This window comes from Engystomops pustulosus, chromosome 5, assembly GCF_040894005.1.
Source record: "Engystomops pustulosus chromosome 5, aEngPut4.maternal, whole genome shotgun sequence".
In the NCBI taxonomy this organism is placed as follows: Eukaryota; Metazoa; Chordata; class Amphibia; order Anura; family Leptodactylidae; genus Engystomops; species Engystomops pustulosus.
The window spans coordinates 53651965-53664330 of NC_092415.1; the positions used below are offsets into that span (position 1 = coordinate 53651965).

The 12366-nt window shown below is 38.9% G+C and overlaps 1 protein-coding gene across 2 annotated transcripts in view; it reads left to right on the top strand.

Moving 5' to 3' along the window:
• Window positions 1–12366, top strand: part of GAREM1 (GRB2 associated regulator of MAPK1 subtype 1) — an 84199-nt gene that overhangs the window by 16295 nt on the left and 55538 nt on the right. For both annotated transcript variants that reach the window (XM_072152008.1, XM_072152007.1), the window contains exon 2: window positions 2013–2153. In XM_072152008.1, coding sequence (XP_072008109.1) covers window positions 2013–2153 — 141 coding nt within the window. The remainder of the gene's footprint in view (window positions 1–2012; window positions 2154–12366) is intronic.

Consider the following 12366-nt stretch of genomic DNA (forward strand, 5'->3'; position numbering starts at 1 on the left):
TCCGCTACCCATCAGATTCATCAAAGTGGCTTTGGCCTTTCAATAAATCTTCTTATGCTCTACTTGCAGTCTGGAATTTTTTTTTTATTCACTTTTTAAGGCATTTCTAAAAAATTCCCATTATAATGTGTATGCTAATTAGACAGTTGGTGCTCTTAGGTCTTATCCTTCGGAGGGAGCACTGCTATTCCGGTTTGGACCACTGCTATTCCTGTTTGGACCACTACCCTTTCAAGAATCTCCTTCTTAAGAGAATCATGTGGAAACATTGAGCAAAGTGATTTAGGCAGGATTAGGATTAGTGCTCCGGGTGCTGAGCACACACCACAAGTACACGGTCCCCTACTTAAGAACACCTGACTTACATACGACCCCTAGTTACAAACGGACCTCTGGATGTTAGTAATTTACTGTTCTTTAGTCCTAGGCTACAATACACAGCTGTAACAGGTATCACAGGTGCCTGTAATGAAGCTTTATTGTTAATCCTGGTTCTTATGACAACCCAACATTTTTAAAATCTAATTGTCACAGAGACCAGAAAAATTTGGCTACGGGTTATAATGATAAAGTATACAGTTCCGACTTACATACAAATTCATCTTAAGAACAAACCTACAGACCCTATCTTGTATGTAACCCGGGAACTGCCTGTATAGTAACTGCCTACCGATTAAGCCGGAAATATCTTGGAAACGGAATAATGATAAAAATAATAAACGTGTTGCAAATCACAATGTTTTTCTTTACAGTATAGTGACAGCAGATTTGGGCTCTTTTGGAAATGGTAGAAGCCCTTTAGATTGCATATATGGGAAGCTGTGTCTGGTACCCTGAGAAGATGTCTATAGAATTACTGCTATGTGCTTGTGTGCCCTCAGCCATTGGGTCCATAAGGATTGTTCCCACTTCTGTTTATCGTGGACGTGTTTTCATCATCCATTTACTTTGAGTGTAAGGACCTTGGGTCTGTGAAAACCCATGGAGACATTCTCTAAAATAGTCTGTTTGTGGATTAGTGACTTCATTATTTCTGTAGAAATATTTTTTCGTAAAAAATCTTCCTTGTTTGTGACCCTTCCACATTCCAGTAAATTAGATGTATTAATTCAGTAGTATAAAACTAATTGTATCCTGTTATTTATGTGTGTGATTATTTTTTTTCTTTAATGCACACAAACTGGTATAGAAAAAATGCATCAGTAAACTTAGGCGAGTATGCCTGCCATCCTAAATAAATGTAGTACTAAGGGAATGTTAATACATGAGCAGGATTATCCTTCTAACCCTATTGTTGGGTTCATATATGATTCATTAAGTGCTGCGTCTGTTAATATAAAATCTCTTCCTGTAATGTCATGTGTTGTATTTAATGATAAAGCTTTTATTGGTTGGCAATGGATTTGTCCTTGTGTATATGCTGCTGTATAACTCTAGCCGTGTCCGTACAACCATCCTGGATGTCATTGTATTGTGCCCTAGGAGATGCAGATGCACAATCGCGATGGCCATAGATACTGTTGTTTCTATCATAGTGATCACCTACACATGCTTACTATACCTCTTTTCTTTCTGTTTAAGGATTTTATAATTGGATATCCTTTACTGTCTTGAGATCTGCACAGTCCCTCAAGCTGTGAGGTCTGTCTACAAACCAATGTCTCATGTTATAATATATGTCTTTACTATCCTGGTATAGTTACACTGGACAGTGCCAGGACACCAGCGTAGAGACAAGGTTATGTACTGTGGTTTTTCAAGGACATGTTCAATGGATATTGTTATTGTTTTTCTGTCTACAGAAGCACTAGGAGTAGTATGTCTCAGTTTCAAGATTGTAACAATAGCCATGTGTTTTTGGTTAATACTTGATTTACCATAGATTTCACTAATGGATTTACTATTGATGTCTAACGTTAGTTCCAGGCGCAGTGATCTTATGGCCGTTAGAAGGTGGATTCTCACGCGTGTGTAATTTGTAAATAATTTCTCTATTTTATTCATATTTTTAGGGGAAAACATTGAAGGCCTGCGGGAGAACGACTATCTCCTGATTCACTCATGTCGGCAGTGGACAACCATCACGGCCCACAGTTTGGAAGAGGGACATTATGTCATCGGTCCAAAGATTGAAATACCCGTGCACTATGGAGGTATGTTACAAAAATATTACTACTTCTGTTATAACTATAGCTCACAGACAAACCCCCCCCCCCCCCGGTCATCCCGGTGCAGCGGTGTTGTCCACATGGGTAAACCATCTTTACTTGATCATTTCCTTCTTTGATAGTTACTTCTTCTGGTATTCTTATGTAATTTATACTCATACACACTATTGTGCTTTTCCCATTTATACCCTTGCATTTCTTATAGCCATAGTAGCCAATTATACTATGATATTTTCATGATATAAGTGATTTCACCACCTGCTGCCTGGTATACAACCCTCTTTGTGTCCCATCTAAGACAAATTTTAAAAAACCAATGTATTATTTTTTATTAATAAAGTATTTTTCTGACTACATTAATTTTTGTTTGTATTAATAAACAATGTTTATTGGTGTTTTTTCAACCCTTCCACGAAGGGATGTACAATTAGTTTGAATGGTGGAATAATGGAATAGTGCAGAAAGTGGTTGACATCTTTATTATCACAGATATATTGGTAAGTTTTATATATTTACAGATGTTGCACGGGTTGGATCCAGGCCGGACACACCGGGGCCTCCATGTGGTAACATGTCAGGGACATCCATAGTTGCAGATCATTTCCTTTTTTCCATCTATTTGTCTCCTTGCAGACGCCGTCCATATGTGCCATTTTAGGAATCTCTAATAAAGCATAACTTTTAACCCCTGCAGTTCTGTTGCCAAATATTTATCCAGCTAAACCAGACATATTTGTTTTATTGTGTCATGAAATACACAACAATCGTAACACATATTCATCTGTGTTTCTATTAGGAATATGCATTAGATATTAGGAACAGTGAAACTATGCATCATTTATAGTCAACCTGGGCATCTTGTCTATAGCCGGAGAGTACACATGACTGCCAAAATGTGTCTGTACAGATGTCATGAGGTCTAGAGTTCCATTTATCATGTTTACTTACAAAATCTTAGTGAAAGCAGAATCTTCTAGTGAGAAAAGGGAACACTACTAATATTTTTATGTTCTATATGCAGTGATGGAATCACTGCGCTCATAGTGTTTGGTAAATTTGTACAAATGCTATTATTTTCAGTGCGGCCGAAATTTAATACATGCTACTCTTCTTCCCATTGTGGTACGATCACATTTCACTATGACTTTGTCTGCACAGTCGATGATGACCTTTGTTTTTGGTGCGTTCTCATTGCAGCTTTTTATGTAATGTACAGTAATGACATGTGAAATGCTTGGACATTTGGTGCCTCCAGCAGTAGGACAATAATATTGAGGTTTCTCTGCTTCATTATTATCCGTATACGAGTTCTCTGTTTTTAAACTAAAGCAAATGTTACTATTCTGACGACAAGACTTGTTATAACATAGATGTGTAAGACCCTTTATGTGCTGGAAAAATGGGACGCTACAGTTTTGTGAATAGCCAATTGTACATTTTTGTAATGATGTGTAAGTCATATCTTTAATAGATCGAAATGGGACAATCCCATTGCACGGAGTGGAGGGGCAAGAGACATGTTCCACAACGTTTATAGTATCTACAGCTCCCACAATTTGTTATATATGCCACAGCCCCTGGACTAATGCACCCTGCTAATTTATATACACACCCATATACATAAAATAAATAAAATCCAGCCTCTATATACAGATTCTCCCATAGATAGTATATAGAGCTATGCCAACCCCAGTACCATTCAGCCCCCAGTATACTTAGCCTCTCAACAGTACACACAGCCTGCCCCCTACCCTAGGTACATATGGCCTGTAGAGCTGTTTTTAAGCTTCCACACATCATATTGAGAATTGTCCTTGTGATCATTAGGTCTTGAACTTCAGATGCGGGTGTTTGAGGGCAAAATATTATGTCGTCGTCTTTCACTTGGATATCAATAGTCAGGGTTGGATTGAATTATTGGCATCTATTGTACCGTCAAAAGCTTCCTAGCTCCCAGATAATGGCTGTATTGTTAGTGTCCGGCAGTAACTTCCAGATTTCCTTACTCACTTGGTCATGGTTGGTTATTAATACTGTAGTTAATGATCATTGTTGTTTTAACCCCTTAGCCTTTATAGTGTTTCTCAAACTTTTGTATCTTCCATCTCCCTCTAATATTGTTTAGTGATTTCCTTTAATATTCACGATTATCTACCTTGAAACGCAGCATTACATATTTGACTGAGATGCTCATAGCCTTATGGACCTTGGGATAAGTGATCCATACACTTCGTTACCTCTTCTTTGCCGTCAGATTGTGTTTCCTTATGTGTCATGAGTAAAAAGTTTCTTTTAGAAATGTTTGCTGTGGTGTATAGCGTAGCATTTTATTATACGCTATAAGCCTTATCAGATTGGATTAGATTTTGTTTTCAGATCGTGTATTAAAGCTTTGAGTATTTGCCATAGTGTTCACTAGGACCAGGAAATTACAACTAAGCAATGTGAAAAACCACGAACGGACCTTATTTGCCATCCAGCGCCATATATACTGCATAGCAACTGTGTTTGGTTTTGCAGACTCCAGTCAACCAGGCAGTTGACTTATGGATGTGACATGACCGGTCTGTGAAGTGGTGCTTTATAGAAGTTCCTCAAAAAATATAATAATAATTCCTTTATTTATATAGCACACACAGATTACGTAGCACTACACAGAGATTGCCAAATTGGTCCCTGTCCCCATGGGGCTCACAATCTAATCCACCTACCAGTATGTTTTTAGAGTTTGGGAGGAAACTGGAGGACCCGGAGGAAAACCACGCAAACACAGAGAGAACATACAAACTCTGTGGAGATGTTGACCCTGGGACTTGAACCCAGGTCCCCTGCGCTGCAAGGCAGAAGTGCTACCCACTAAGCCACCGTGCCAAGAAACCCAACTCTAGGAGCCCTTTCATATTGATCACCTATCCAAAAGTCTGAAAACTCACTTCTAGTTTATCAAAAGAATGAATACATGGACCTTGAGGGTATGAACATACAAAGTGATTTTGATGGTAATATCTCAATTTTAACCACAACCCTGTGTGGCTATTGGAAAAGTTTTGGCGACATGCAGCCGCCATTCAGCGTATTTCTATGTGCAAATGAATAATCTCTCAAACCAATTGTATTTCCTTATGTGTACGGAGGAATATCCTCTAGCTGCTCATGAGCCCTTACGTTCTGGTCACATTATGTGTGACTGTCCCCCGCCAGGCAGCGCCGCACCACTATACTCCATAAATTCTCTGTACATTCTGTGACATGCCGCTTGCTTTGTGTAAGAGCTGGAACAGCTGGGACATGATCTGTGGGTTGATCTGAGTGGGTTGTTAAAAACTTGTTAAGACCAGTTTGATTAGTTAATGCCTTTTATAATAGGTGTTCATTACTTGACTGCATCCTGTTATTAGAGGGGACGGCGTTGGGAACGTTTGAGCAATCGTTTATTTTTCCGCTTGTTCTGTGATTTGTTCTGAAACTTGTATAGAATTCAGAGCAAGTGCTGAGATTAAAGAATTATGTTGTATATGTCCCTTTATAAACTCTATTTAAAGATAATAGAAATATGAATTATCTTGAAGTAGTGAAATGATTGATGGAATGTACAGAGAGGATATCTGGGCAAAGCTATGATTTGGGGAAATTTACATTAAGCGGGTATTATTAGTTTTCTCTGTCTCTTTTCAGACAGTTAATGTATTTTTCATGCAATAACCATTCTAGAGCATTCTTCCTTAACCCTTTCATGACTGCCATATGGCTAAGTAGGCCCTGATGTTAATAGACAGCATGGCAGGATACTCTTCAGGGATTTCACTTCCTTTACACTGTGAGTGCTTAGGCCACTGATTGGCTGAATACCTTGGTCTAACATATGCAAAAATGGTGTAACGTCCGGTTCTGAAGAGTATATTGGAAAGTGTGGGTATTTAGCCTGTTAAGCCGTCATCTGACGGATCTGCTCCAGATCCGAAACGCGTCTCCTTATTTTTTACTGTTTTTAAGAGCCAACAGCCATGATGTCGTAAATAGCTCAGACTTATACCTATGAAATAAATACCCATTTTATTTTTAAACCAATGAGCCCCCAAGTGGATTTTATTTCCTATGGTCTTCTGACCAGACTCCCAAGCATCTTCTAGCCCGAGCTGACTTGGTCAATAGCTGGAATTCCACAAGGATGCATCCATATCCGGATCTCATCCTAACGCACATTGTTTGGTTGTCACATTTGACAACCATAAAAAGCTGAGCCTACACCTTAAATATGAAATGTATCCAGTGATTCTATAAAGGATACTGCACTATATTGTTGCGCTTTTGTTTTTTTTGTCTCCCCCTCTCCCCATGTCATAAGTGACATTTTTTACATATGGTGTGTATAATTATTTTTAGTAAAATTTCTGGAACACCTGCTATATACACATTTTTTTTCCCCCCTAATGCTATTGTAATTTCTAAATTATGTATAAAGCGGGACACTATTGGAAATTGCTGCAATTCGACTAACATGTATCCCAAAAAGCACGGCTGTTTCTTAACAAAGGGACCAATGTTTTATTCTATATCAAGCACCTTGAATAGGACCTTTCGTCACCTCCTCCCACTTTAATTCTTTACATATTTTAATAGGTTTTGCTCTGTCTCCACAGTTGGAATTTTTTTCTTCACCTCCACTGTTTTTAGCAATTAGTTTGTTTTAGTTTAGCTTAATCAGGCACACCACTGTCAGATGGGCGGTGCCAGGCAGTCCTCTCTATTCTGAGATCACCCAACTGATAGTAGGGAGCCTAATTTACATTCGGTATTGCTACTATTTGCTCAGGAATTGTGGGGGCTTGAGAAAAAATTCCAAGAGCCCCATAATTGCGGGAGACACAAAATCCGAATTTGGTGCATGTAATGAAAGGTTCTCTTTAAAGGGGTTGTGCCCAGTTTACAAGTTAGCCGTCACGTATTGTTGAATTGTGCGACAGCACTCCCGCTCTACCTTACACTCCGCCCACTACTGAGAACGGGAGCTGCTCTCTGGATTGCTGACTGTCCTGTTTGTAAACTTGGTACAGCCATGCAGTATTAATCTGTGCTATTCACATTGGCTTTTTTGCAGCAAAGCATACATTTGTAAAGGGAGGTTTTCGAGAACTCCAATCGCATACTGAAGAAAGCTTTTCTGTTCTCTCATCTGTTGTGTAATCACTGGACATCCAGAACGAGAGAAGGGAAAACTGCTCAGATTTGAAGATATATTTTACCTCATTGGCACTTATTTTTCTCATCAATAAATTGATAAAAGTAAAACAGACAGAAGACATGCTAAGGTTTTGTAAAGATCTGGGCTGTTCTATCTGCATTGAATATAGACAAAAAGCCAGTATATCCACAAAATCAATTTATAAAGCAAAATTGATGCAGTGTGATAAGTGATGTATTAATAGATTCATATTCTACATTAGAAACAAACTACAACTATATATGAATAGGACATGTACATGTTGGGAGTAATGTACCAGTGACGCAGATGTCCCGTGCAGCCCTGCCTCCTCTTCTGGTGTCTTGTAATTACAAGCCGCTTCTCCCATTTCCTGCTCTTAGATCCCACTGAACAGCAATAAAGGAACCACTAGCATGGGGTAAGAATGACCCCATTGTGTGTCTCGTGGACTGAAGAGCGAGAAAGCAGAGCAGGACATGGACACAATAACCTACACCAGACACACGGCCTGCAATTATGTTATTCTCATCTCTCTAGTTCTTAGCTAACACTTCCAGACACTCAAGTTATAACAAGTCTACAAAACATGGGCGTACGGTGTGTGTGTGTGTGTGTGTGTTTTTATTGTTATATTACTATAGATATAGTAAAATTATGAAACCATAATTTCATGCCTTGAAAACATATGCAAAAATATGTAGCACAAACATACCTTACTCTAGATATTGGAGTCTGAAATTGACATTTTAGTTCCCCGTCTTCCTCTAGCTTGTTGACAGAGATACTAGTATGAATACACACTGATATTGTCAAGGTTTCGTCCTAATGAATTAATTATAAAATTTTCTGCCTGACTAGAACGTTTAAAATAGGATTAATCTTTATTAGAATTAATTTAAAATGATATAAGACTAGTCTTGTTCAATATATACTTTGTTCAGGCGTTGGCCAGCAAGTTGGACTAGTATTATGGTCCTACAGAGGTACAGTGTTTGATAGTGTTTTATTGTTTTACACTGTCCCTGTATGCGAGCCACAGATAGTCTAACATGCAACAAAATTTGTTTGTTGCTTTAGACCAGGCATAACATAGGCGGCACTGATGATCGGCGATAACCTATATGCGGTATTGATTTGCGTCGCACCTAACGCGTTTCTGCATCCCTATTTCGTCTTAGGATGCGTCCTCAGAGGTGCTAACTTGGTGCTATTAAAGGTGCAACCTGATTTTTGTTTACACCCGCAGCATTTCCCCCCACGGCATTGTAGCAGGCCGTCTTGACAGAGATACTAGCACTTAGAGAGGGTTCTAGTTGCCACCCAACATAAATGTATGCAAATGCTCCCCAGGCATATTCTATGCTAATATAAATTTGCATGTGTTCCCAGCTCACTTTCTCGGATATTGTGCTGAAGTTCCTCTTTGCAGAGATGTAAACGAAGCCTAAAACATAGGGCAGGTTTACTAAGCTAGATGCACCCAGCCTGTTACCCTGTTGCTGCTGTTTGGAGTTCTCTATAAAAAAACTGAACTGTGAATTATTTTACAAACATTTTCTTTGCTTCATCCTACTGGCCCATGACGGGGGCTGATGAGGTCTTTCCTAGGACATGGTACTACTGTGGCACAAGCTTTAGGCCACAGCCAAGACAGCCACTCCAATCCTAGCCTGCAAGCTGCCCACCAGCAATACCTACCCAAATCTACATACATGTTCCTGTCGGCACTCAACTAGACGAGGAGTACATTGTTGCAGATTAGAAGAAACCGAGTGGCACTCTCCAGATAATTTTGGAGACTTTATTAGGAGCAGACAGGTAAATAGCAGTGTACTGCAGGCAACAGGCTGTTTTATGCACAAAGTGCTTTCTCTACCATGAGAAATTAAGTGCGAGAAATGTCTTGCTGCCTGCTGCTTCTATGAAATGAACCTTTAACAAAAGAGGAAACCACCATGAAATTAAAGAGGAAAAATATGTAATTTTGTTAACAATTTATTTAAACACAACAGCATAAAAACAAGATGAAAACCACACAAATGGGACAACAGGGCAATAAAGAGAACCTATCAGCAGGGACACCCCCACAAACTACCTACAGTACCTTAAATTTTCCACTGCTGCCTCTATCCATGGGATTGGACCCACCATTCTTCTAAAAAAGACATTTATTGATGTCCTCCTTTCCACTCGTGGAGGTAGAGAGCTGCAGTATACAGTCTATATACCTGAATTACTCACTGATACTACCCCAAACCTGTCATGAATGAGAGAGTCATGTGTCTCTCTGAAGACAGTTCCTAAGCATGAGGCAGCATGAGGTTGATTTCTCTTCATATACTCAGGTCTCTCTTAGCCCCACCTTTCGGAGGGGTTAATGATGTAGAAGAGCTGAGTCACACACAATAACTGTCTGTCTTCCTTTCAAAGTACCAACAAGGGGTTGTGCAGAATCACCTACCTTTCCTACAGGCCCTGCAAAGGAAAGTAGATGTGTATAGTCTGTAGTTGAATATTGGTAGACGGTCCCTAAATAAATATTTTGAGATCTGTTAATCAGAAACAGAAATCCATGGCAGTGCAGTGATCACTGCATGTGCAGAACCCCATTAATATTATTGGACTCACGTCAGGCGAGTCGCATATCAGTATGACACCAGGGATTTATTATTCATTATTGAATTTAAATGAACTACTCATTTTAACTCTGTATTGGAGTCTTCCTCAGGATCCGTAAAATCAATCAATAAATAAAAACTATTTGAATTTTTATTTATTGATTCATTGTTATTTTACAGAACCTGATGAAGACTCAAGTACAGAGTTGAAACGCGTAGTTCATATTCAATAAATATTACTTTAAAGCTTGAAGATGCACAGTCCTGATGTAGTAAAATGCAGGCAGTGCCTTATAAAGTATAACCTACTGGCTCAAAAGCAAGTGCAAAGATTAAAGAAATATGGGCAATACCTACCAGTTGCATTGCCAAGAGTTACATGTGCACACCATTCTCCAGCAGTGCCATATTGGATGGCCCGACTAGTGCAGAAATGTTTTGTTTTTGTCTTTTTTTTTTTTTCTCAATGAAATTAAGTCTAATAAATTGTCTGGTTCGTGCCAACAGCTTCATGGTGCATTATCCTGCCCTCAAGTCTGTTTCCTGAAAAAGAGAGAGGATTAGGAAATATCCCTCACAGAGTTTTGGTTCCCTGTAGCTACTATTATAGAGAGCTTGGGCGCTTACAGCAAATTATTATTATTATTGATATCAGTGGATTAGGATATCCCTTGTTCCTTCAAAGGCTTATTATCCTTTACCTATGAATCGAGTATTTGTGTGGATGCTGCTCGTCTTGTTTCTACCCTGCCCCTCCTCAGGGTGGGCCACAATCTCTTTTTGATGGTTGCATTGTGTAGGCTGGTAAGCTACATGTGTCTGTTATTACTCATCCTGTATCTAGAGATGTTTTCATGCTGACACCAACCTAGATCCGGAGTCTTCACTGTTGGTGCAGACTTCTATAGGTTGGATGAAACCATGTCTACGCATGTGGACTGCTTTGTTTTTTTTTTTTTTTTTTTTTTTTCCCTCCCTCAAAAATATGCGTCCATGCCTCAAACAGTATTCATATCTAGCTTTCACTCATGGGTCGTAATAGTATATGTATCTTGACCAAAGAAATCCGCTACCGCTTGGATTAAATATTCCATCTTCCATTTCTCCGCGCTGATTTTCACTTCTACCTTTTAAACCTGTGTTTCGTGAGTGCACAATGATTATTTGTGACAATATTTTGCTAAAGATAACTGTATGATACTTACTGTATAATTGTATGATCCCTTGAAGGGCCAGGGGTTCGTAAAATGCGTTGGGCCATTATGTGACTGTTTTTATCTTTTTAACATTTGTGAGGATTGCATTATTGGTTATCTTTGAAATTCTGTAAAGACATGTGTAACTATTTTGAATAACCTTGGAATAATCCTAATGCGTGATGTTCACTACTGCACCAAGTCTTTCTATTTGATCTGTGTACAGTAAATTGAGTTGTAAAAAGCACACGGACATACTGGTATGTTCCCCCCTCTGGCAGGATCTTCTCTTCTTTTAGCTTCCTTTTCTTATTTGTAGCAAAAGAAAAGGTTTTAAAAGTATGCAAATGAGCCTGAGGGGCTTCTGATTCCATAGGTTTTTTTATTTTTAAAAACAATAGCATAAGAAGCTTAAAGTAAAGTGGATCTGCCAGAGGGGGCACACGCCAGTATGTCAGTGTGCTTGGTTTACAATCCTTCATCCTGGTGGTAGATTTCTTTAAGGAGTTCTGTATTCATTTGAATTGATGGAATAAAAGTTATTTCAGCCAGATTCGGTTCTATATGTAATTCACCATTATATCTGCATTGCTTTTTTACACATTCTAAAATCAAGTTCATTCTTTGCAGACTGCAAAGACAACAGACTCTAATAACCCAGATCTTTGACTTTTTGGGGGGGGTTGATCTATGAATGGATGATTGTGGCAGAAAACCAGTCAATATGCATTGACAGCAGGACACAATAAGCACAGTATCCTAATGTAGTTGATACGAAACTGAATAAAGTGACGACTTTGAACCCGTGATGTTCAACAATTTAATGTTGTTTTCCAATTGACTCTGAGTCAAAACAAGATTTTTTTTTGTAGGTTTCATCCATGTTCATGAAATTATGTTTTTTTTTTCTTTTAAGAAAAAAGGATACTTATAAGGTGCTTCTGCAGTTCCATAAAAAGCCTTGTGAAGTGCGTCTGGCAAAGTGAAGACGTGCGCTCTGTATATGGGAGTGCTGTGTGGGCTGCGTTTTGTCCCAGTCGTACTGAAAGCTTTTACATGAATGTACTGAATCTTGGTGATTTTCCTGGAATAGTACGATGATGCTTGAAAGAAAAATGCTGTTCCTGGCTGAAGAATTAGTGATGGTTGTGACTACAACTGGTCTGAGTCACTGACAGCCT